Source organism: Hypanus sabinus, chromosome 9, assembly GCF_030144855.1.
Source record: "Hypanus sabinus isolate sHypSab1 chromosome 9, sHypSab1.hap1, whole genome shotgun sequence".
Taxonomy (NCBI): domain Eukaryota; kingdom Metazoa; phylum Chordata; class Chondrichthyes; order Myliobatiformes; family Dasyatidae; genus Hypanus; species Hypanus sabinus.
Window position 1 is genome coordinate 149639958 of NC_082714.1, and position 26834 is coordinate 149666791.

The 26834-nt window shown below is 40.3% G+C and overlaps 1 protein-coding gene across 6 annotated transcripts in view; it reads left to right on the top strand.

Moving 5' to 3' along the window:
- Positions 1-26834, top strand: part of LOC132398942 (eyes absent homolog 1-like) — a 271558-nt gene that overhangs the window by 163611 nt on the left and 81113 nt on the right. For all 6 annotated transcript variants that reach the window (XM_059978783.1, XM_059978781.1, XM_059978780.1 and 3 more), the window contains 2 exons: positions 2766-2908; positions 7977-8060. In XM_059978783.1, the coding sequence (XP_059834766.1) occupies positions 2766-2908; positions 7977-8060 (227 nt within the window). The remainder of the gene's footprint in view (positions 1-2765; positions 2909-7976; positions 8061-26834) is intronic.

Genomic DNA, 26834 nt, shown 5'->3' on the forward strand with positions numbered 1-26834 from the left:
AATGGGTGTACTTAAGGCGGAGGTTGATAAATTCTTGATTAGACAGGGCATGAAAGGATACTGGGAGAAGGCAGGAGAATGGGTTTGAGAGAGAAAATGGATCAGCCATGATGAAATGGCAGAGCAGACCCAATGTCCCAGACCCAAAGCAGAAATGGCCTATATCTGCTCATATCTCATGGTCTTATTACCAGAATACGTTTTCAAATCCTATGCAGCATAACTGTAACACTATATCACTGGAAGTAAAAACCTTATCACTTGATTTTTAAGAAAGGAAATGAATTGAAATACTGTTGGCATTGTCTGCAAGTTAATATATCACTGTCAACTCCTTTTGGAACTCCTTAAGTGGGTTTTCAATTATTACAGATAAATGTCCTATTCCCCTCTCTTACAAGTAATATGCCAGACTCCCTCCTACAGGCCTCCTGCAAGTGAATGCACAATTTCATTACCTGCACATTATTCAACAGTCCCTCTCCCAGCGGCAGACCTGACCATTCTCCTCCGCTGCAGCTAAATCCTTCCTCAGTTAGTAACATGCCAGCCACAACTCCGAGACCAACTCTATTCTTAATAGACTTCTGGAAGTTAATTTGACCACTTTAATTGCATTCATGACATGCCAATCCCAACTGCAAATGGATTATTATATTGTATTCAGCAAGTATATAGGCAGAAATATGAAAGCATAAATAATATATGAAAACTAATTACCCTACCCTGCAGTAGGGTAAAATTTGAAGTAAAATTATTTTTGATCTTTACCTCCATGTTTAATTACAGATTAATGTTAGTGACATATTGAAATATGTCAGTCCAATAAAATTGCAAGAACTTATTTTATACATTTGATTACAAATGACGAGCTTCAAAAACTTTAACTTCAGGAAGTATTATTAGACCTGGGTGATTATAAAGTACTGAAACCATATCGGTCTGAGGAACAGGAGTAGGTGGAATATGTCATTGTTCATGAATTTAAATAGTTGCTTTGGGGTGACTGCTTTAATGTGGAAATCTGGTACAAATCAAAGTCTGCCTTGAGTAGAATTCTTTATAAATTGCCTTCTTACTGAAGGCTTATAGTGTAAAATGGAGAAATGTGAGAAGGGAGCCAAAATGTGAGGGGTGCATTGGTTTTGCCAACTCACGGAGATTATTGTGGCACATCAAGATGATTGTGAATGACTGTAAAAAAAATACATTGCAATGAATAATGTTGAATGGAATTGCAATCTAAACAATTCGTTGAAGACGGGAGGATGTGGCAGACACACCTGGAACCACTTCCAGTGGTTTATCGCCTGTCAATCATTGTCACATTTTGCTGTTACAATGCAAATCATGGGAAATGTTTACACTCAGCGAGGTGGGAATAACAGCCTTTTTTTGAAAAAAAAGAGACTTTCATTTAAGTAATGCCTTTCATATCACTTTGAGACCATCACAGATTTCCTCACAGGCAGTAAAATATTTCTGAACTATGATTATAATTGGATTGTAGGAAAGACAAGAGCCAGTGCATATATTTAATCTTCCATAAGAAAAGTGTATTAATGACTGGGTAATCTATTCTAGCAAGGAAGTGCATGGAATAAGTATAGACCGGAACACTGGGGATAACTCAGCTGCTCTCTCTGAAAATAGATCCAGTTAAGGTTTTACATTGGATATTTTTTAATTCCACTTTGGAGAGCAGGTCAGCTTCATGCTAGAACGTCACATCCAAAAGGCATCTCCTGTGATAGTACCACATTTGTATGCTAGCCCAGAATTACTGTTCGGATCTTCAAGCTGAATCCTTTCAGTAACAGATTCACTGTAGAAATCAACCAGAGCACATGTGGGAGGAAAAAATCACAGAGCTGCCATTGCATTATCAAGTCCAAAGTAGCCTCTTTTATAACGAACATCACTTCCTTCTGTTGCCATTTGGCCAATCGAGTCTGCTCTGCCATTACATCATGGCTGATTTATTACCCCTTTCAACCCCATTCTCCTACCTTCTCCCTCTAAACTATGATGCCTTTACTAATCAGGAACTTATCAACCTCTGCTTTAAATGCATACAATGACTTGACATCCACAGCTGGCTGCGGCAATGAATTCCACAGATTCAGCACACTCTGGCTAAAGAAATCCCTCTTCATCGCTGTTCTAAAGGGACATTCTTCTATCCTGAAGCTGTGCCATCTGGTCCCAGACAGCTCTGCTGTAGGAAACATTCTCTTCACACCCACTCTATCCAGGCCTTTCAATATTCAGTGGGCTTCAATGAGATTCCCACTCAATCTTCTTAACTCCAGTCAATCGAGGAACAGAGCCATCAAACACTCTTCAGACATTAACCCTTTCATTCTGGGATCATTCTCGTGAAATTGACATTGCCCTCTTCACAACCTTTCTTAGAAAAGTGGCCCAAAGCTGTCCACAATGCATTACTTTGGTTTGCATTGCTTTCACATTCATGTACTGACTAACTTACATATAAAGCGATTAAAATTTAGACTGTGGTCACCAGTGACAAATAAGCTTAGTGGTATCCTATTGTGACTTCCTCCCTGCATCCCATCCCACTGACTTCCATGTAACTAAATACCGTATCAGGAAGTGAACACTGTAGGATGTGTGACCGACATGATAATGCCTGCTTTATAGTGAAAATCAGCACAGATTTCTCACCTTCATATTGCGATTGTTTCAAAACTCTGAAGTATTTTGTTCGATCACAGCAGAATGGCCTGTTGTATTCATTCCAGGAGATTACAGTACTGTGAGTCGACCAAGGACCCCTGTGAAAGACTTGGATTCAGATCGGCAGCGGAGAACCTCAGATGGAAAGTTGCGAGGAAGATCAAAAAGGAACAATGATCCCTCCCCTCCACTAGACAGTGACATTGAGGTACTGTCCGCTTAACAACCTTAGCAGAACTTTTGGATTCTTTCCAAAGTGTTACTGTCTTATAAATCAGTCATAACTCTACACTAAGTTACAGGTGCTTTCTTGGTATGTGAAACTGCTTTCCAAGTTTAATATCATGTAACCACAGGAAGCAGGGTTGATTGTGACAAAATTAGTGTGTGTCAGAATCATAATTCCAGTCTGTATGAATTATACATTTAGTATACACTTTAGTAGATACCTCCTGCACCTAAGTAGCCACTGAGTGTATGTTCATGGTCTTCTGGTGCTGTAGATCATCTGCTCCAAAGTACAATGTATTCAGAATCCCTACATTCAACAATTCTCTTCTGCACACCACTGTTGTAGGACGTGATTATTTGAGATACTGTCGCCTTCCTGTCAGCTTGAACCAGTTTGTCCATTCTCCTTCGACCTCTCTCATTTGCAAGGCGTTTCCGCCCACAGAACTGCCACTGTTTCTCACACGCTTTTCGGTAGATTGTAGAGACTGTTGTGTGTGGAAAATCCCAGGAGCTCAATGGTTTCTTGAGACAGTAAAACCATCCTGTCTGACACAGCAATTATTTCACAGTCAAAGTCACCGTTTCTTCCCCATTCTGTTGTTTGGTCTGAACAACAACTGAACCTCTTGACCACGTCTGCATGCTTTCATGCATTGAGTTGCTGCCACATGATTGGCTGATTAGATATTTGCATTAACGAGCAGGTATAGAGGTATATTTAATAAAGTGGCCACTGAGTGTAATTCCACTCATAATATTGGAGATCTGCAATGTGAAAGAGTTGACATTACAGTTAAACTATTGCCCATTAGAGGGTTAAGTGTGTTGACTTTCCCTCCTCTTCACCGGGGAATAATCTCCAGCTTTGTGTTACTTCCTTCAGCCCCAGTAATGCACACAGTGTTGCTCCAGCCCAGGGTGAGCTCTGTCTCAACACCATCATCAGGCAGCGAAGCCGATTTGTAGCCTTGCCAATGTAGGTGGTGGCTTTTTTTAGCTGCTTTGAATCTCTTTTTTTCCTGAGAATGTTTCCTCTATAGTGCCGTGTCCAGTAAGGCTACACAATCTAAAACGTACACCAGCATGCCGTTGGCGTTCTGCCAAATATTTGCCCACCCAGCATCATCATTCCTCTCTTCCTCCATCACCCCTGCCAGCTTCTCCATACTGGGTCTAAAACCTGGGTCCTAATCTCAGTGGTGTGACAGCAAAAAACTGTGGAAGTTGGAAATCTCAGTTAAAAGCAGATATTGCTTTAGATACTCAAGAGGTTTACAGCACCCAGAGAGAGAAACAAAATTATTGTTCTGGATTTCCTACAGCATAAATTTCAGAGATTCTATGATATCCCTTTAAATCGTCCAATGACATCCTCTTTTACAGTAACCTGGGATCCCAAATGAAAAATCATTCTATGTGACATTGTATTACACAGTACTGTGCAAAAGTCTTAGGCACATAAATATAGCTATGGTACCTAAGACTTTGGCATAGTACTTGTCTACATGGAGCACTGTATTTGTCTATGAGGAGCGGAGAGTGAGCGTCTAAATTCGGCTGGAGCAAAGGATGTTGGGAATGGCAAGGGTGGAGAGCCACAGGAGGGGTTTGGGACAGGTAGCAGAGAAGGAGTGCCAGAGGCGGTGGGGCGGGGGGGGGGGGGGGTGGTGGTGGGGGTTTGCAGGTTCTGCCACACCCAGCAGGCATTTGATTTGAAACAATTGGTTTATTGATCGTTACAGAATGCCTGTCTGTTGCTTCTCACTCCCTCCCATCTCCTTCCCCTTTTCCCGACCATGATTCCCCTCTCCCTGCCCCTTTCCCACTCTCAGTCGACAATAGAGACTCGTATCAGAATCAGGTTTATCATCACTCACATATGTCATGAAATTAGATTTTTTTGTGGCAGCACTGCATTACATAAAGTTAGTACAATACTCTTAGACACATACATATATATAGCTTGGTGCCTAAGACGTTTGCTCAGTAATGTATTTTTCACCATGGCTGTTGAATTGCTTCTTAATACATTCAAGTGAGATACCATCTCTATGGCATGCATTTTAGAGTAACGTATTTTCAATGCATTGTTTCTCAATACATTTCTGTGACTTATCACCTTAATATTTAGTTTGTGTTTTTTTTTGAGAATAGTGCATTTAAAATCCATGTAGGTTTTGAGTAAAATAACTTCTCTGAGTTTGCCACTGGATTTGTGCTTCATTATTTGGGGGTCAGGTCTATGCAATATGATGCTAAACAGCAATTTCTAGATTTTGTAGTAAATTACTTTTAATTCAGTTCAATTCAAGTTCAGTTGTCATTCAGCCTTACGTGAGTAGCCATGAATACAGTCAAATAAGACAGCATTCCTCTAGGGCCAAGGTACAAAACACAGTACAAACAGTCACACAGTACAGAGCTTCCATATCACAAACAAGATAGCAAGCACATGAAGATATCAGTAAGATGCAGCTAAGCCAAAAAAATTATCCAGACCTGAGCCACGAATACTGCAGAAATCAGCAGTACAAGCAAGACAGCTTGACTTCTGCTGAGTGAACATCAGTGAAGTGGGAAAAAACTTCGGATTTATTTCTTAAAGAAGAAACTACCCATAACCTCCTTTCCTTAGAGCCATCTGTGTGTGCCTTCATTTTGAATTTCACCCAAAGGCATTCAAAAAAATTCTTATTTAATCAGCAACAAGTTTTGAAGTACAGCTTAATTTCTTTTATTTTAATTATTATAATATTCTGGTTTATACTCGATTTCTTTTTTAAATTGGATAGGAGGTCCTGTTCTGTACTTCCACTCTTTCATTCAGTATCAAGTGCCTGCTTAATTCAGATAGTACATTCAGAAACCTGAGAGTTCATGTATCACTCACTCCAAGTCTTGAGTGGATAATCTTGGATAATATTCCAGGGGAACAGTGAAGGAGTACTCCAGTGATGAATGATTTGAATTTTGGTAAAAGCATTAAGTATATTTTTTGGAGGGAGTATTCAAAATATCATGGGGATATTTTTAACATTGGGAAATATTCTAAAGCAGCTAATATTGATACATCCTGTTTTACAGTGAAATCAGAAGAGATATAAGATGGTGATTGAATCAAAGTTATTAATTTTATATTACTGTATGAATTAAAATGTCCCCTTAAAGCACATGTTCGAAGAGCAGCGACTCTCTGTAAAATGCATTAAACAGTTGTTGTGCAGCAGGGAAAAGTACGGATATGAAATGAGTAATGTACCGGGCAGGTTGCATCCTGCAAGTTCAGGGAGGGAGACCTGCAACAGAGAGGAGTAGGTAGGGGTGGCTGGTATGAAGAGGGAATGGGACGAGGACATGCAAAATCAGAACCAGATTTAATATCACCAGTTGATCTCATAAAATTTGTCTTTGTTTATGGCAACAGTACACTGCAATACATAATAATAAAACAGTGAATTACAATATATATATATAGTATATATTCTTATTGTTACTATATATATATAAATAGTAACAATGAGAAGTGGGCATGTCCTGGGTGATAGGGGACCTTAATGATAATGACAGGAAAGGGTGCAATTGCTTGTTGGGATGGTCATTGTTGGGGGAGCAAAAGGTCAGAGGGAAGTGTTAGGGGTGGTAGGATGGTAATAATCCTTCACTATTTCAGGAAACAGACACAACCTTGGGAAATGGAGAGGATCGTTAAATCTAATGGGATATGAGGGGTCTCAGGGAGAGGCAGATAAGGAAATTACTTTGAGGGATCTGTTCGAGTCAGGTTCCCAGCATCAGCTGGTAATTTCTTAGAAGTGTCTTAAAAGTCACAGTAAGTCTCTCTCCACTGCCACTTGGAAGCTATCTGAGAGGCTCAGGTACTGAGGAAGCGAGGGGAGAGTCGAAGTACAATATCCAGATCTGCATTGGACGCCACTACACATACCGAGGATCCAGTTTGGATTGGCCCTCAGAAAGAAAACGCAATAGTTCCCCAATTTTAGAAATGAGTAATTTTGCAAAGTGAACAAAAGGCAAGCTATACTGTTCTGCTTCTGGGATGGAATGTTCAAAATGTCCACAGTAGCATCCTTCCATTAACCACCAGCACCCATAGAGAATTGAATGGTTATGATTTTCTCTCTGATTTTCTTTTTAATGTAATCATATTGTGCACAAAATGGCACCTTGTTTACCCACATCTGTTGCTGCATTTCAGACTGATTTTATAAAACGCTTTTGACCATTTTCAGGATAGAGGGTATATTTCCTAACTACTGTCCATTTAATATATCACAATTCCTCAATACATCTTTGCATTGATTTATTTCCACAGAGCAATGCTTTGCAGTAAAATAAATAAGTCTAATACTGTTTTTATTACACAGAAGTCCATGATTCTTACAGGTGTTTGGGGAATTGAATTCCAGAATTCTATCTGTTTATAATTAGGGCTACTGGTTCACAGTTTCCAAATGAGTCCAATTCTATTTTTTTTAAATTGAAGCGGTAGGGTTTTCTGGGAATTTTACCAGTGTTTTGGGCCTAATATTCTGAGATTCCAATCATTTTTCTATGAAAGCTAAAAAGCAACAGCTTTTGTTAATTTAACACGTGATCAGCCTCGATGATTTATAATAACACCTTAAAAATATTTCCTGAAGTATTCGACCATTAATATTGCCATTGAATGTTTATTCCTGTTCTAATTCACATAGTTCTCTTGGGGTGGTGGCGGGGGGGGGGGGGGGGTCGTCACACAGACAGTTGCTACTGGTGCTACTGGTGCACAGAATTGACTGATGCCAATGCAGTCTGAAATAAGTAATAATTCCATTTGTTTTATTTAGAGATACAGTGCTGAACAGGCCCTTCTGGCCCTTTGAGCCACGTCTCCTGGCAACCCACCTATTGAACACAAGCCTAATCACAGGGCAAGTTACAATAGCCAAGTAACCTACTAACCAGTATGTCTTTGGACTTTATAGGACTGACAACCATTGCCAGAGCTAACCTCTTTTTTTTTGTTGTTCTTTTCTCCACAGCGGGTTTTCGTGTGGGACTTGGATGAAACCATCATTGTTTTCCATTCGTTACTCACGGGGTCATATGCCACCCGATATGGAAAGGTAGGACCTGTACTCTAAGTCCCTCAGAGGATAAAGAATGCTGTGTGTGTATTTATTTACCAAATGAATAGTAGAAGCCCCCTTTTATGTGGTATACAGAGGCTCTTAATTAATCCCCTGAGGATTCGGGTAACATTAACTCAATCGACTGAGACAATGTTGTGCTTATGAAGAAACCATTGCAAATTAAGTTCTGTTAGCTTGTATAATTTGCTTTGCTGTATGAGACTGAGTCTTTGGAATTTAGAAGGCAACTGTTTTTTCAAGGGATTATAATAATAAAATATCGAGCATCTATCACCAGATGTGGAGAAAATAGAAAAATCAGGTACTTGAAGGCTCCCTTTTAAAACAGCATTAACATTCTAGCATGAGTTCTTGTGTTTTCAGCCAGCTCATTGTAAAGATTTTATGTTCTTAGGGGCCATATGGGAAAATACTTTTGTTCAGCAGAACCCAATCCTGTGGTATGGAGATGTGTGCTTCATTTTGCCCATACATCATGGTGTCGTTCCAAAGCATTAGAGAGAGTCACAGGGAACAAGGGACATCACAAATGCAACTTTTCAATACGCAAGAGGGGACAAGTGAGAAGAGCTTTTGATCATCCTATCCACCATATCACAAGGAGTAGTTCTAATGAGAATTAATGCAATCAGTTCCCTCTTGATGAACGCTATGCAAAGCTGGTGCATATGCTAATCACACACTATAATTAATAAATGCTACTGAGCAGGGGAGGCCATTCCATTCAAACACGTGTCCTAAGGCACTTCGGCTATTCAGGAAAGTTTTCAATATCTGCCTCCATATTCCCTTGTTACCACAGGGACAATATCTCAAACAATTTGGTTAGCTATGAGGTTCTTTGAGTCTTTTTAATTTTGTGGAAATTGCTGATAAACACAAAGCATTACTTTAAATATTGCTCACTACTATCCTTAGAGGTCCAGAGGTAGTAAACATATACTGTTGATTAAAGTTCAAGCAAAACAAAGAAGAGAAAATGAGAAAATTTTACTTTGTGTAATGCTTATTATATATATAAGAATTACATAGGTACGTCATAACAAATTAATTAGTTACTGTAATCACACTGTTGCCCCAACAAATAAAATCCTAATAATAGCAAGGCTTGAGATCAATATTTTACCTTCTCATCCAAAAATAGCCTTTTTGAGATTATAACACCACAACTTCAACAGTGCTGCGGAAATTCAGTGCTGAATCCTGTGTTGAAGTCTCTAGTCATAGGCATGAAAAGAGGACAGTGAAAGTGAAAAAGGCCAAATAACAAATTACAAGCTGTATTAGATTAAAAACCTGCCCATGGTGACACTTAACACACACCTGTCCTCCAACGTTTATACCTGTCCAACTGTGTTTTTTAAAAAATCTGTTGTCTCAACCATGTAGTCTGGCAGCTCATTCCTTATATATATACTACTTACCTTCTGTGTAAAAAATTTTGCCCCTTAAGTTTCTCTTAGATGATCCCCCTCTCACCTAAGCCTATAGATTCATTCAATCTAAAGAAATGTATTCTTGCAGTGAATGTGGTCTTCCACTTAATTATGCCCAAAGAGAGGGGGATTTAATACTGCCTGGTGTGAAATCATAAATTTGATTATCAACTGCCAACTCTTCTAGATTTTTTAGATCTTTTGTGGGGTACAGTCATTACTAACGAGGCAAATACACTGAGCCCGCAGAGCGAATGAGCTGCAGTTTGTCAATGACACTGTACATTTTTAAGGTGCTCTTTTGAGGAGCTGGCAATGGGCACAATGGGCTGTACAATTTTCTGAGTTATCATCTTTCCTCCCAAGATTTCACTCTTGACAGAAACACCTGCAGTGCATGAACTTGTGAGAGTGTTAGCTGAAGCTAACACTGCGAAGATGTCTGGGTTTTGGGAGGAAGTAACTAATCTTCCACTCTGAGATCCATAGCTAATTGCTTTGCCATGTAGCATTTCCAAAAGATCAACATTCTCTAAACAACATGCAATGTCATGGGTTTAAAGTCCTTTTGCCCCCATAAATTTCTTAATCAAATACAAAGGGAGGAAGTTTGGCTTTGTGGTGCCTGAAGTACTTACTGTATAACATACAATATTTGGCTATCTCTGTGTCCAACTTACACAGGACGTTAATTTCCTCAGATATTCAAATAAGCAACCTAATACCATGTCATGTTGGTTAACATCAACCAAAGCAGGCTTAGAACCTTCAATAAACACGAGATTCTGCAGATGCTGGAAATCAGAAGTAATACACACTCACAAACACAAAGTGCTGGAGGAACTCGGCAGGTCAAGCAGCATCTATGGAGAAGATTTAACAGTCAACATTTTGGGTCAAGGTCCTTCATAAGAATTTTCAGTTTACTAGCATCTCCCCCTTCCTTTTCAGTCCTGAAGAAGGGTCTCAGCCTGAAACATCAACTGCTTATTTATTTCCACAGATGCTACCTGACCTGCTGAGTTCTTCCAGCATTTTGAGCATGTTGCTTTGGATTTCCAGCATCTGTAGATGGTCTCATGTTTACTACTACTGTATCTTTAGGTTTAGTTTTATCCCGCTGATAACAAGTCTCATGATGATGCGTACCAGGGATCAGTTGTCTACTAATAGGCAAACTATCCAACACTTTGATAGGAAGGTTTGAAGGATAAGAAAGAATCATTTTTATCCCAAAGTAGTCACCATAAACTAGTAAACCCTGTGGTAGCTTTTTTGCAGTTTTCTGTTTAAAAGCTAGAAAGTTAGAAGGTTCTTAAGCCCTGACCACCTTAGTTTGTCCTTATGTTGAAAAATAAATGTCCTACTGTGTCAAGGATCAACTTTCTTTGCCATATACATTTCCATGTATAAGGAATGTGCTGTGGCGTTTTGGTATGCACCAAAAAGCGGCATTCAACAAATATAATGAATAAAAAATTATACAGAAAAATAAAGTTGGAGTTTAAAGCATGGAATAAGATGTGTATATATGCATAAATGCCAGCACTGTAAAGTTACACTGTAAACAGCTATATAAAGAATGGCTTAAAGTGTTTACAGTGCAGTGTAGTGACCGAGGTAATAGAGGGGGATGGGGAGATAATGATAATAGTTGATCAGATTTGCTGGTAGTCCCAGACTTGCTGAGGCCTCACTTCCAGAACTATTGGATGTAAATCACTTTCCATTAACTCCTTCTGGTATAGCCAATAGCAGTAGGTATGCCCACCTGGCTTGCAAGGGACTCCTGAGAACTGTTGCCAGCTTGTATCGCCTGCTAAATGACTTATTCCACCTCCACCCCAGAACCTACAGAGGCCAGCACCAGCTGTGGCGGCTATCCCAGTCCAGTGGGGCTGCAGTAGCTGATGTGCCAGTAAACATGCACTTGGTAACCAGATCTCCCAGCAGATACCTGATGCCCACATTGAGAGAGAAAGGAGATGCTGGAAATCCAGAGCAACACACAAAGACTCAGCAGGTCAGGCAGCACCCACAGAGAGGAATAAACAGTTAATATTTGGGCTGAGGATCTTCCAGGACTTCCAATGAAGTGTCTCAGGCTGAGTCATCAACTGCTTACTCCCTTTCATACAGACAGACGTACATTTTGTCTCTTTAGCTTCTGCAGAGCACCCTAAAACTTTGGCCTTAAAAGTCTTTGACCTACACACTCCCTTCCAAAGATTCTTTACAATTCATGTTCTCAATATTATTTTTCGGTTTGCACAATTTGTCTTCTTTTGTGCATTGGTTGTTTGTTGGTCTTGGTTTGTGTACAGTTTTTCTAAATGCTGTTGTATTTCTTTAGTTTCCTGAATTGTCTGCGTACATACTTTGATAGTAAATCTACTTTGAACATTATTAAGGCCTGAAAATAGACCCACTTAAACCTGAAGCCTCCGGCGTTTTAGTCAACATGGCTCAAAGAGCCAGCAATTGGTTCCATGAAGCAGATTTTGCTGTAATTGATAATCCTTTAATTCCAGCAATATTAGTTTAATCCTGTATTTGATTTAAAATCTCCTAGAGTCACGTGCCTAAATGAGAAGGGTATAATGAAGCTGTGGAAGAAGAATTAGGTTGGGGAGCTGGGGTGGGGGGAGGACTTTAAGCCCCAGTTAAAAAAGAGTTAAAACAAGTTTGAAGTGTTTTGTATGAGGCTTGTGGCAATCCCTGGTTTGATCTGAGAATCTGCTTGTTCAAAAGGCATATTGCCAAGAAGTTTCTAGACCACTATCTCTAATAGCTCTAGACTCTGGATTCAGAACCAGTCCAGACAAATGAGATCAAAACTCCTTTACTTTGCCTTGCAGCTATACCTGATCTGGGAATGCTTGATATTGGTGCTGGTATAAACTCTCAAGTTTGTTTCAGTCCCTGACTTTAATAAAAAAAATAAGTTCATGACAGCCTTCTCTATGAAAAATACATCGAGCACCTTTTTATCATCACAGAAAAACTGAACTCTTGATGCTGGAGTCATTATTTCAATACAAAAGACCAATATACTACTACTAACGATACTGTAAGGAAAAATAAAACTTTAACAGCAGCCTAGTCATTCCCCTGACAGGAATTTGTTGCAATATGTTGGGGAAAAAGGAAGCAGAGTCAGTAGGCTTATTTGATGAGCAATTCTCTATTGGATCTTGTCAAATAGCTCCTGAGCAAGGAGAGGCTCTGAAGAATTATACTGGACAGAATTTGCAAGGAGTATAAGTGACTGGTGACATCATGACTGCATCCGAACACCATTCCCTGGAATAGTTCCGCTGTCGACTGTAAATTAATAACTTTGAAAGAGTGGGGGGTGGTGGTGGGGAAGCCTTTAGTTGGTATTTTGTCCTGAGTCAGGAGGCAAGAACAGCAGGAGTCTGGCTTAGGAAGTACTCCGAGAGATCTAAGAGGTTGTGAACGGATATAGGCTGTGACCGCTGTTACATTAGCTCTCTAGGCTGCAGTACTTTGGGGAAGTTGGATTTCCTTCTGAGGGTCGCGCTGCTTCAGAACTCAAGATGTTGAGCAACATAGCTTTAACCAAATTCCGGGATAATCCTCAGGAACACTCTCTTTAAATTTAGAGCTGACTGAGTGTTTAAGTTCAATGGGAATCTAATATTAATCTGTTGTGCTATAAATAATATCAATTGAATGCTATGATGCAGAGTGCTACTTTAAGAAAGTGTTTCAGACAAGTTCCTGAAGTCTTTAGCCACATTATTTCAGGAAGTGGGAAGTAAAAAGTTCGTTTAAACTCTGCAGAGAGAATTCTCAACACAGAAGTGAGCATTTAGGCAACTCGTGTCTGACAAGCAATATAGTATGACAGCTTTCAGGATGGTGCTGATGGCTGGCCAGTGGGCCCAGAGTGAACTGATAATTAGCTGCAGCCTGAGTGTCAGCATGTTCGAGTTACAGTAAGTGCTGACAGGCAGATGCAGGTGCGCTCCTGGATACAGTAGTGTTCTGTAGGTGTATCGAGCTGAGTGGGCCGACACAAATTGTATCTGGCACCTCAGCTTTATGCTCGTCACGCCTGGGGATCTAGAATTTGAAACGGAATCAGAATCAGATTTGCTATCACTGACATATGTTGTGAAATTTGTTGTTCTGTGGCAGCAGTACAGTGCAAGTCATAAAACATTACTACAAGTTATAACAATGAATAAATAAATTAATAAATAGTGCAAAAGAGAAATAACAAGTTCACACGGAAGTCTGATGCAAGAGGGGAAGAAGTTATTCCTAAAGCATTGAGTTTGGGTCTTTAGGCTCTTGCTGAACAATATTTAACCTTCATTAATATGTACACAGGTAGATGTTTTGCTCACTTCATTTCTTGTTCTTCTATCTTCTTACTTCACTTGTTCTTCTGTAATTAATGGTTCTCTAATATGTTTTAAAAATACATTTATTCATTTGATTTGATTCCTTTATGCTGCTTTTAATTATTTATATCAATTTCAAGTGTTGGTTTTTGATGGCACAATGTGCAGAGGGCAGGGCCTTTGTAACTTATACATCAAGAGACCTTTTATTTTATTCAGAGGTACAGCATAGGACAAACCCTTCCAGCCCAGTGAGTTGCACTACCCAGCATCCTGCCTACTTAACCCTAGGCTAATCACAGGACAATTTACAGTGACCAATTAACCTGCTTACTGGTACGACTTTGGAATATGGTAGGAAACCGGAACACCCAGAGGAAACCCATGCATTCATGTGGAGGAGGTACAAACTCCTCACAGACTGAACTCTGAACTCCTACGCCCCAAGCTGTAATAGCGCTATCGTGACGCTCTTGTGCATGGCACAATAGAGGTTAGTGAAATTGTCAGCAATCACTGATTGGGGTTTGATTCCTGCCACTAACTGTAAGGAGTTTGTACCTTCTCCCTGTGACCGTGTGGGTTTCCTCCAGGTGTTCTGGTTTCCTCCCACATTCAAGAGATGTATAATTAGGGTTAGTTAGTTGTGAGCTTACTATGTCGGCACTGGAAAATTGGCGGCACAAGTGGGCAGCCCCCAACACATTGCAAACAATGATGTAAAGGACAGATCTCACTGTTTCAGTGTTTCAATGTCCGTGTGACAGGTAAAGCTAATCTTTATATTAGCATGATAGGGTGGGTGGGGGTGAGGGTGGGAAAACAGCTTGCTTGGCTGTTGCTTGGTTTTGGTTTGTTTGTGTTTCTCTGTTCAACATGATGGGCATGCCACGTTGGTGCCAGTATGTGTGGTGACACTTGTAGACTGCCTAGCACATCCTTGCGTGTGTTGGTTGTTAACACAAATGAACCATTTCACTGCCTGTTTCAATGTGGATGCATACTTTATTGATCCCAAAGGAAATTACAGTCACAGTAGCATTACAAGTGCACAGATATACAAATATTGGAAGAGAAGTAAAGAATAAAAAATAAGTTACCTCAGACAGTCTAACAGGAGGAGTCACCACTTCCCCGACTACAGATTATAGAGTCCAGTGGCTGAGGGCAAGAGTGATCTCATATAGCCCTCTTTGGGGCAGTGCAGTTGTCTTAGTCTATTACTAAAAAGAGATCCTATATTCAATTTGTCCAGAATTGCCAGGAGTTTCTGTAGGATTTTTTGTTCTACCACAGCCTCCAGTGTGTCCAATTTGACTCCTATAACCAGCCAGCCTTTCTAAACAGTTTATTGAGCCTGTTGGCATCACCCATATTGATGCCATTGCCATTGCCCCAGCATACCCACCACAAGAAGATTGTACTAGCGACAACAGACTGGTAGAACATGTGAAGGTGAACATGTGAGAAATAAATCTGAATCTGAATCGTGAAGGGCTTCATGCTCAAGATTAATTACATTGGTTCTTAATGATGATTTTTATTTAATGAATTGAATTCAAGTGCCATTGTTACTAAAATAGGATTTGAGCTTGTTCCAGGTTATTATTCCAAACCTCTAGATTACAGTTCCAGCAACATAAACATCATGCTACTTATATTCCACATATCTCACATTCAGAGTTATTGAGTGTTTTGATGTCCACAATAAGCAGAATGTGCAAATCAAAATCTGAAACAGTTCGCTCCTATTACACAGATGTGGCAACACACCATCTTGAAACAGATTGTACAGTTGTTAGGTTGCGAATTGCAGTTTTGGTACCAATATACAGCCAAAAAAGGATGTTTGCTGATATTAAAAACTTGGCACAGTAAATAAAGACACAAGCAAAAGTAACCCCAGCCCGCTGGAATCCTGTCATAGAGTGTAATTCACTGATTCTGTTCCTCAGTTGTCATTAAATCAAATCGATTTATTTCAAAAAGCATAATGAATCATATCACCATACAAAGACAGGTGTGTAAAAAGGGCCCAGAAGATCATTAGGGACCTTAGCCACCCCAACCACAAACTGTTCCAGCTGCTACTATTAGGGAAATGATACCGCAGCATAAAAGCCAGGACCAACAGGCTCCAGGACAGCTTCTTCCACCAGGCCATCAGACTGCTTAGCTCCTGCTGACGCAACTGTATTTCTATGTTGTATGTCCTGTTGTACGTACTATTTATTATAAATTACCATAAATTGCACATTGTATATTTAGCCAGAGACGTAACGTAAAGATTTTTACTCCTCAGGTATATGAAGGGTGTAAGTAATAAAGTCAATTCAATTCAAATACAAACAGTTCCACCGCTGAATATATAAAACCATACTGTTTCATTCAATGTTTCTGTTAATTTTCTCCTGGAGTTACAACAATTAGTTGAGAGAAAATGCAAGGGACAAACTGCACATTCCTGCATCTCTGAGCCTAAATAAGGTATTATTTCTGCATTTATTAGCAGCTTCCAATGAACTTCATGCATCCGACACAAAAGCTAGAAATGAGTTTTCCATCATTGTATCTAATTATAATTATCTGATTCACAGACAATTAATATTTACACTGCAACCTCTAGCAGAACAAAGGCATGTACGTTAAATTCCAATAGGATTGATCCACTGAGCACTGGAGATGTAGCATGTGAGGTACAGAGAAAGATCCAGTAGTCCACCCCACCATCTCAGCTTTACCATTTCCCATTATGTGAGGACACTCCTGTGCCTGGTGTCATTGTATAGACATACAATCAATCTATGTATATTAATTATATTAGGTATTTGCACTGTTTTTATTCTATTTTTTATTATGTTTTTATTGTGTTTCTTTTTGTCCTGAATCAGACCTGGACTAACAAGTATTTTATTCTCCATTATACTTACACACTGCAAATAACATTAAACAATCTTGGATTGTTGAATCATAGTCTTTAAAGTTTGCTCTTCATTGCCTTGTTCAACCACCCAAAAGCATAAATTTAACACTGCTGAATTTGGCACCATAGCTGTCTTTGATCCATGGCACAATCCAATTTTCCTGGCACAGGTCAGTCGTTGTGCAGAAGAAATGTTGGAAACCCCAGCCTGGAAATTTGCTGAGATGGAATCCCAGTAAATTACAACCCCTAGTGAGAGCTTGGAATTGCTTTGGGTTTAGGGTGTAATAGCTTTTGATGTAATGGTTTTTAGATCATAAGAACACTATCTTTCAACATCAGAAACAAAAGAATAGTTCACTGCCTTCCCAAAGATATACTTTATGTTTGACCATGACCGAGTGTTCCGTTTATGCCACACGACTATATCTCCCCATCTCCTTTAAAGTTCCAGTGACATTAATTATCATTCTTTCGTTCATTATGTGCCACGTCATAAGGATTGGTGATCATGGTCTTTCCATGACCATGATTGTTGTTGGCAAATGTTTCTACTGAAGTGGTTTGCCATTTCCGCCTTCTGGGCAGTGTTTTTTACAAGACAGGTGACCTCAGCCATTATCAATACTCTTCAGAGATTATCTGCCTGGCGTAAGTGATATGCATCAGTTGTCAAGTCAAGCCAAGTCACATTTTATTGTCATTTCGACCAATACTGCTGGTACAGTACACAGTAAAAACGAGACAATGTTTTTCAGGACCATGGTGCCACATGAAACAGTACAAAAACTACACTGAACTATGTGAAAACGACACAGAAAAATAACTACACTAGACTGCAGACCTACCCAGGACTGCATGAAGTGCACAACACAGTGCAGGCATTACAATAAATAATAAACAAGACAATAGGCACAGTAGAGGGAAGTAAGTTAGTGTCAGTCCAGGCTCTGGGTATTGAGGAGTCTGATGGCTTGGGGGAAGAAACTGTTACATAGTCTGGTCGTGAGAGCCCGAATGCTTCGGTGCCTTTTCCCAGATGATAGGAGGGAGAAGAGTTTGTATGAGGGGTGCTTGGGGTCCTTCAAAATGCTGTTTCCTTTGCGGATGCAGCATGTTGTGTAAATGTCTGTAATAGCGGGAAAAGAGACCCCGATGATCTTCTCACCTGACCTCATTATCCGCTGCAGGGTCTTGCGATCCAAGATGGTGCAATTTCTGAACCAGGCAGTGATGCAGCTGCTCAGGATGCTCTCGATACAACCCCTGTAGAATGTGATGAGGATGGGGGGTGGGAGATGGACTTTCCTCAGCCTTTGCAGAAAGTAAAGACGGTCCTGGGCTTTCTTTGCTATGGAGCTGGTGTTGAGGGACCAGGTGAGATTCTCCGCCAGGTGAACACCAAGAAATTTGGTGCTCTTAACAATCTCTACCAAGGAGCCGTCGATGTTCAGCAGCGAGTGGTCACTCTGTGCCCTCCTGAAGTCAGCAACCATGTCTTTTGTTTTGTTCACATTCAGAGACAGGTTGTTGACTCTGCACCAGTCCGTTAGCTGCTGCACTTCCTCTCTGTAAGCTGACTCGTCATTCTTGCTGATGAGACCCACCACGGTCAGGTCATCGGTGAACTTGATGATGTGTTTCGAGCTGTGTGTTGCAGCACAGTCGTGGGTCAGCAGAGTGAACAGCAGTGGACTGAGCACACAGCCCTGGGCCCCCCCGTGCTCAGTGTGATGGTGTTGGAGATGCTGCTCCCGATCCAGACTGACTGTGGTCTCCCAGTCAGGAAGTCTAGTATCCAGTTGCAGAGGGCGGTGTTCAGGCCCGGTAGACTCAGCTTTCCAGTCAGTTTCTGAGGGATGATTGTGCTGAATGCTGAACTGAAGTCTATGAACAGCATTCGAACGCACATGTCTTTTTTGTTCAGGTTCATTAGGGCCATGTGATATATGACCATCCACCTCCTGCTCCAATAGATTCACGTGACCCTGATTTGGGGGGGCAGGAGATGGAGTGGGGGGGCTAAGCAGGTGCTACACCTTGCCCCAAGGGCAACCTGCAGGCTAGCACAGGGAAGGAGCACCTTACACTTCCTTTGGTAGAGATGTATCTCCACCCCACCACCCCAGTTACCATTAACTACACTAATTTTAAAAATAATGAGCATTGTAATTACGTTCAACAGTTTAATTCAGACATATGTACTGTACGTGTGAATTAGGAATGACAACAGTCTAATGAGCACCTCATAGGCAGGGTACAGAGTAAGAAAAATATTCCCATGGCAGTGGTGGCCAAGGTCAAAGGACATAGGTTTAAAGTAGGGATTTTTATGGCATGGATCAATAAGCAAAAGGTCCGTGGACCCCAGGTTAGGAACCCCTGGCTTGAAGTAAGGACTATGTTGTTTAGGTGGAAGAAATGTTTTCACCCAGAGGCGTCGTTGGAATCTGGAAAGCACTGTGTGAGGGAATAGTACAAGCACTTGAATTGTCAGCTCATGTCAGCTCATCGAATGCAGATGCTGGAAACTGGACCAGAGGATGAACTGCTGCCAGAACTTTGAGGGTCAGACAGCAAATGTCGGGGTAAATGGACAGTCAGTGTTTCAGGTTAAGACTAGATCAAGTCCTCCTAAGCACAATTAATATGGATAATTACTTGATGATTAAAAGACATGATGAGCCAACTAACTTCTGGTAATTTCTCCTTCCTCCCTCCTTCTATCTTTTGTACTTGTCCATTCTGGTTACCCTGTTAGTCCTTTTCTTCTCTTCACCTTGTCTTTTCGTTCCCTTCCTCGTTCCATTTCTTCAATAGTCCACTGCCCTCTCCTATTAGATTCCTACTTCTTCAGCCCTTTACCGTTTCCTCCCAGCTTCTCACTTCAACTACCCATCTTCCCTTCACCTGATCTCACCTGCCACCTCTCCCCATACCTTCTTAGTCTGGCTTTTACCCTTCCCTTTACAATCCTGACAAAGTGTCTGGGCCCCAAACAGCGACTGTTTGTACCTCTCCATAGAAGCTGCCTGACTTGCTGAGTTCCTCCAGCATTATATGTACGTGGCTAATGAGCCAGAGGACACATTTCTGTGCTACATGACTTGAAGGCTCACGAAGAACCCAGCTGCCCAAACAGTGTTGGCAGGTCATGGCTGCCCGATGATCTATCAGCGGGCGAGGAATAGGGAGAAGATCGGACCACAATGGTGAATGAGTGAGGAAAGCAGGAAACCATCCCCATCTCCAAACCACCACAATGGAGTTAGTGTCACAGCCTATAACTTATGACCCTAGAGCTTCCAATAAAGCTCCTTTTCTTTTATTTCTGCACAGCTTCTCCTGAGAAATTCATTAAGGGTTCTCCAACAAGGGCTGAGCTGAAAAAGGAGGTGCAATTGCTGACAGAGTTATTTACCACCTGTTAAATGTATTTAAAATGTTTCATCTGTAACTGTGATATTTGGCATTTCTGTTTTATGTTAGTTTTGCTGAATATTGTGGCCCAGACTACCTGGCTTTGATTTAGCAATACCTGAAACAAAGTGAATAAAGCTTCTTTTGAATTTGGTCACTTCTAAAAGAACAGATGGAGACAAAGGAACAAAGTAAACTTATTATCGAAGTATATATATGTCACCCTGACACTCATTTTCTTGTGGGCATCCACGCTAGATGCAAAGAAACACAATAGAATCAATGAAAAGCTATGCACAGAAAAAGACGGACAAACAGCTAATGCACAAAAGAGAACAAACTGTGTAAATACAAAAAAATATATAAATTTGTTAATGATGGAAACCTAATATTTCTTTAAAAAAAACATGGGAAACACTAATGTAACACACACAGAATGCTGGAGGAACTCAGCAGGCCAGGCAGCGTCTATGAAAAAGAGTAAACAGTCGACGTTTCGGACTGAGACCCTTCATCATTTTCCTAAAATTTAGGAAACTAGTTTTTTTTTAGCATTGTTCTGATACTCTGAAAAGAGTTAAAATTTAAAATATTGTAACTTCTTGCATGAATGTATAGTTAAAATTGCCTTGTAATAGTGAAAAGATTACTTCAAAGGTATTTCAGAGATGGAGAGATCAATGATTACTATGTTTGTTGAATTACCTTGTGTTTCAGACAGAGCTTCATGGTCTCCATTGTGTTAAAAAAAAACAGCTCCATTTGAACCAGATTGGCTGAATTAGGTATTTCTTGGCCCAGCGTCAGCAATGGGCAACTTCAATAAATTCTGCTTCTTGTGAAACACAAAACCACTGTCCCAAGTTTGTTATTGAAGAACCAAAAGAAAAGCTGCCAAAATCCCAAGACGTAACGCTCCTTTAAGGTTAAAATCAACAGGCTTCCCCAAGGACTATTAGTTAAAAGGACCATGCAGATTCCATTCCTTTTACACGAGACTTGGCCCTGTCACCTTTGTGCTGAAACTTCTGAGAGATCTCCATTCTTTGGACAAACACTTTAGACAGAGCGCTTAACCGCATTTGTTTATTTTACTTTTCTAATGAGAAAACCTTCCAATTTCTGCCTGGCTCAGCTGTGTTTATTTACACTATGTTAGTCATGCGTGCTGTGCACTCAGGGACATTAAAGAGCTGCAGATGCCTTACTCCAATGCTGGCTTGGCTTACAGGCAGAGAAGTGAAACAAAACCCACTAAACCCTTTAAACTAGTCTAGAAAACAAATAGAACATAATGTGCTCAGTAGACCGTGGATTTTTAAAGTGCAGAATTTAATAAGGCATTTCTAATACGAGTCACAGACCTAACCCTTTCAGGTCACATGATTACGATGACACAAGAAGAATCCAGAATGACACAATGAACCCAGAGAAGAGTGTTTGTTTAAATAGATGGCTAATATTTTTCTTAATTTTGCCTTTTTTTCATCAGGAAAAAGGCACACCAGAATTTTAAGCTGCAAAACCTTCAATGGAATAGAAGAGTTGGGAAATCAATGGCTGCATATTCACTGAAGTGACCACTTTACTAGGTGCCTCCTTTACCTAATAAAGTGGCCACTGAGTGTATATTCATTGTCTTCTGCTGTAATAGCCCATCTACTTCAAGGTTCGATATGTCATGCTTTCAGAGATGCTCTTCTGCACACCACTGTTGTAATGCATGTTTATTTTGGGTTACTGTCACCTTTCTGTTGGCTTAAATCAGTCTGGCCATTCTTCTCTGATTTCTCTCATTAATGAAACCCACCGAACTTCCACTCGCTGTTTCTTTCTTTTTGTCTTTTTGTACCATCTCTTAAACTCTAGATGCTGTTGTGCATGAAATTCACAGGATACTAAAGCCACCCCATCTGGCACCAACAATCTTTCCACAATCAAAGTTACTTAGATCACATTTCTCCCCATTCTGTCTGACCTGAACAACAACTGAGCCTCTTGACCATGTCTGCATGCTTTTATGCATTGAGTTGCTGCCACATGATTGGATGATTAGATATTTGCATTAGCAAGCAGGTGTACAGGTGTACCTAAGAAAGTGACCATGGAGTATAAAAAAGATTCTTAAAAATCAAAAAGCCATAAAATAGAATTCATGATTTAAGGCACTTGCTATAAAAGCAAGGAAGTGATGACAAGTTTGTACAAGAATAGTTTGTTTATGATTATATTATTCTATAAAGTTATTGGAGCATAAGGAAAGGAGTGAAATTGGTTTACACAGTGATATCAGAAATGGCAGAATAGAATTATATTGAAAAATGTAATTAATAATGTTGTTTTGTGGCATTGAGGAATAAGGGGAACTAAAACGAGTGTAAAATTTAAAAAGTGGTTTCTAAGAGTAAACAGCAAAAGATTGTTTTCTTTTGACTGCAGAGAGGGATGTTATTTTAGAACAGTAGTGCATGAGTTTCCAAACCAGGCTCTGATGCAGGTAGTCAATATGCTCACCACCACGCATCTATAGATTTTCAAAGTTCTAGATGTCATGCCAAACCTTTGCAAATTCCTAATGAAGTATAGGTGCTGCTGTGCTTTCTTCATAATTGCACTTATGTGCTGATCCAAGGCAGGTCCTCTGAAATGATAACACCAAGGAATCTAAAGTTGCTGACCCTCTCCACCTCTGATCCCCCAATGAGAACTGGCTCTTGGACCTCTGGGGTCCTCCTCCTGAAATCAATATTCAACACCTTGGTCTTGCTGACATTGAGAGAAAGGCTATTGTAATACCACACAGCCAGATTCATCACCACCTTTGGTTTGGCCTACAACAGTGGTGGTGTCAGCAAATTTGAATATGACATTGGAGCTGTAATTAGTCACACAGTCATAAGTGTAAAGCAAGTAGGACAAGGGAGTTAAGCACCTTGTGATTCACCTATGCTGATGGAGATTATTAGAGATGAGTTTGCAAACAGATAAGAAACTGACAACAAAATATACCCAATTGAGTTTCACTTCAGAATCAGAATCAGGTTTAATATCATTGGCATTTGTTGTGAAATTTGTTAACTTTACGCCAGTACAATGAAGTACATGTAAATAAATATAAAGGAACAATGAATACAGTAGGTATATATACATCTATTAAATAAGCAGTGCAAAGAAAAAGCAAATATAAAAGTAGTGAAGTTGTGTTCATGGGTTCAATGTCCATTTAGGAATCAGATGGCAGAGGAAAAGAGGCTGTTTCTGAATCGCTGAGTGTGAGTCTTCTTTACCTCCTTCCTGATGTTAACAAAGAGAAGAGGGCATGTCCTGGGTGGTGGGGGTCCTTACGGATGGACACTGCTTTCCTAAGGCACTGCTCTTTGAAGATGCCTTGGATACTATGAAGGCTGGTACCCACGATGGAAATGGCTAATTTTACATGTTTCTGCAACTTACTTTGAACTAGAGCAGTAGCACCCCCAACCCCCCAAACCAGACAGTGATGCAGGCAGTCAGAATCCTCCCTGCAGTATATTTGTAGAAATTTTTGAGTGATTTAGTTGACAAACCAAATCTCCTCAAACTCCAAATGAAATATAGCCGCTGTCTTGGCTGCAACAATATGTTGCTTCCAGGTTAGATCCTCAAAGATATTGACACCCAAGAGCTCAAAATCATTCACTATCTCTGCTTCTGATCCCTCTATGAGAGTTAGTTTGTGTTCCCTCATCTTACCCTTTCTGAAGTCCACAATCAGCTACTTGGTCAGGCTGATATTGAGTGCAGGGTTGGTGCTGCGACACCACTCAACTAACTGAAATATCTCTCTCCTGTACACCCTCTCATCTCCATCTGAAATTCTGCCAACAATGGTTGTATCATCAGCAGATTTATAGATAGTATTTGAGTGTGCTTAGCTGCACAATCATGGGTGTAGAGAGAGTAGAGCTGTACCCTGGTGCTCCCAAAGCACACATCCCTGTGGTGTGTCAATGTTGATTATCAAGAAGAATTGTTTTTTTTATTGAATAATGCTGAGGAAATGGTGTTATGCAATCAATTTTTTGGCAAATATTCTTAATAAGAGAAAGAACAGAAAAGAATGGATGACTTCCAGTATTTTAAAAAATCCAGCAAGAACAAGTCTTGGTCAAGGTAGAAGCTTGTGAAAGGATGGTTTATTAAAGACAATGAAGTACTTCCATGAAGAATGAGGAGTAAGACAATAAAATAATTATATTATATAGCATTCTTAATATAATCCAAACATCATTCTGCATTTCAAAAATATGTTGCATTGACTTGAGACACAGGAAGTGATATTAAGGCAGATATCAAATAGTTGGCCGTGTGGACATACATCTCTACCAAAGAAAATGTAAGGCACTTCTTCTCACTGCTACCCTGCAGGTCACTCTTGATCAAGATGTAATACAAGCTTAGCATCCCCCAGATCAGAGTCACGTGAAGCTATAGGGAGCAGGTGGATGGTCGTATGAGCAAGCTGGTGCATATCATAAGTCCTGGTTATGTGACCACTTATGCCAGGCAGACAATCTCTGAAGAGTAATGACAATGGCTGGGGTAAGCCATCTTGTAAAGAATCAGGCAATTGTAAACCTGTAGATAAAAATTGCCAAGACCATGACACCCACATCATTTGACATGCCTACGTAATGATGATGATGAGGTACTTTTTGAAGTATGCTACTTATTTTGAATTAGATGTATATTCTATGAGTTCAAAAATTTTAAGGAAGGAAGAAGGAGGTGTAGAGAGGAAATTCAAAGTGACATTCATGAGAAGTGTCACCATGCAAATGTATAGAATCCTTTCACCTTTTGCCTTCTTTCTCAAAATTGGATTCTATTAAAATGGCTGCAGTGAACCAGCTTGTACCACCTTCTGAAAGATAGCGACAACAATTTTTACTCTGGTTAAAAGCTACCAACATAGCCAAAACATTTTCTTGACATTTCTACCGGGCTAGCATTAGCTTCACAGCTCCCTCTGGTACCGCCCCCTCCCTTTTCTCCCATGTCCATCAGCTTTCTTCTTCTTTCGCCCTTTACCTTTTCTAACTATCACTTCCCAGCTTCTCCCTTCAGTGCCCCTTCCCCACCCACCTGCGTTCCTCCTCACCTGGCTTCAACTATCACCTTACACTCCTCCTCCTCCTCCCATCTTCTTATTCCAGCTTCCTTCCCCCTTCCTTTCCAGTCCTTAAAAAGGGTCTTGGCCTGAAATGTTGGCTCTTCATTCCTCCCCATAGGTACTGCTTGACCTGCTGGGTTTCTCCAGCAATTTGTGCGTGTTGAGACCAGCCAGTTAAAATAAGTATTTAAATTGTTGTGCACAGTAGGTTAATCTGAACTGGTCTCTGGAGCTGTGAGTCACTGTCTCTCACACACTCAGACTTAAAGGTAAATACAGCCTTTCTTTGTGATATCAGTCTTCAAGTTTTCATGTTTCAGGCAATGTTGCAATAGTTAACCATGTAACACCTTCATAGTAACCTAAAGCCCTAAGCTTCTTTTGGAATATTGTGTTCAGTTCATTTACCTTTAATTATTGTGTTCAGTTCTGGTTGCCTCATTATAGGAGCGATGTGGAAGCTTTAGAGGCGGTGCAGAGGAGGTTTATCAGGATGCTGCCTGGAACGGGGAGCAAATCTTATGAGGATAAGCTGAGTGAGCTGGGGTGTTTTCTCTTTTGGAGCAAGGAGGATGAGAGGTGACTTGAAAGAAATGTACAATATGATAAGAGGCATAGATTGAATGGAAGCCAGAGACTTTTTCCCAGAGTGGAAATGGCTAACACAGTAGGAGATCATTTTTAAGGTGATTAGAGGAAAGTATTAGGGGGGGGAGGGATATGTCAGAGGTACGTTTTTTTACACAAAGTGGGAATTGCGTGTAACATGCTGCCAGGGGTAGCGGTAGAGGTAGATACATTATGGACATTTAAAAGACTCTTAGATAGGTACATGGGTAAAAGAAAAATGGACAGCAATGTGTGAGGGAAGGGTTAGACTAATCTTAGAGCAAGCTAAAAGGTTGGCATAAGATTGTGGGCCAAAAGGCCTGTACTGAGCTGTAGGGTTATGTGTTCTACATTTAGCACTTTTCCTAACAGCAAATGTCCACCACACGTCCTGCAATTAAGTATAGATTTTTCAACTCATAGAATAGAAAGTGTGTAATACAATACAAGTGATATATTATAAATTATTTCTGATAGTCACAAATTATTAATACTCCAATTTTGCCATTGGATTCTAGAGTATATTGACATCATGAAATATTGGGTTTGTTCACTTCTTTTGCATCAGTGTACACTATTCCAGTTCCCACTGGCTAAACGTCATAAAATATGACCTGGCTGTCCACTAGCAACATAAGCACCATAGCAACTGGAAAGCCTTTGGTGGTGTTTTCTATCTCTTTGAATGTCAACATTTCAAGAGAAAGGAAATAGAAAGGTAGATTCTCTGGTTCATTAGATCAGGTCCCTGCCCCACTGTTACCAACTTACCAAACATTCTTTACCCTCTTAAAACTGCCACACAGTTGCTAATATGAAGCAATCTCAATTACT